Source organism: Odontomachus brunneus, unplaced genomic scaffold (genome assembly GCF_010583005.1).
Source record: "Odontomachus brunneus isolate Ranch 3 - 2012 unplaced genomic scaffold, Obru_v1 Obru_scaffold_097, whole genome shotgun sequence".
NCBI lineage: Eukaryota > Metazoa > Arthropoda > Insecta > Hymenoptera > Formicidae > Odontomachus > Odontomachus brunneus.
Genome location: NW_022639547.1, coordinates 1,326,041 through 1,326,346, shown reverse-complemented (window position 1 = coordinate 1,326,346; position 306 = coordinate 1,326,041). Strand labels below are relative to the sequence as shown.

At 57.5% G+C, this 306-nt stretch overlaps 1 protein-coding gene across 1 annotated transcript in view; it reads left to right on the top strand.

Annotated features, from left to right (window-relative positions):
• Positions 1-306, top strand: part of LOC116848580 (serine/arginine repetitive matrix protein 1-like) — a 2,670-nt gene extending 2,364 nt beyond the window's left edge. The window contains exon 4 of the mRNA XM_032824832.1: positions 91-306. Within this exon, the coding sequence (XP_032680723.1) occupies positions 91-306 (216 nt within the window). The remainder of the gene's footprint in view (positions 1-90) is intronic.

The following is a 306-nucleotide window of genomic DNA, read 5'->3' as shown; positions in this document are numbered from 1 at the left end:
CGGAGAGGTTAAAACACACGGGTCCGGTTACAACCTAACCAAACTAACCAAACCAAACCAAACTAACCTAACCTAACAAGGACATACCAGCCGTCCGAACCACCGACAAGGACATACCAGCCGTCCGAACCACCGACAAGGACATACCAGCCGTCCGAACTGCTTGTGAGCACGGCCGAGTCGCCCGAACCAGCATCAAGGACGACGACACCAAGGGAGGACGAGGGAATGTCGGAGGTGCTCCACCTGGACGAAGAGTTCCTCCGACCACCATGGATACCGGCGGAGGACGAGGCGACGCCCTAG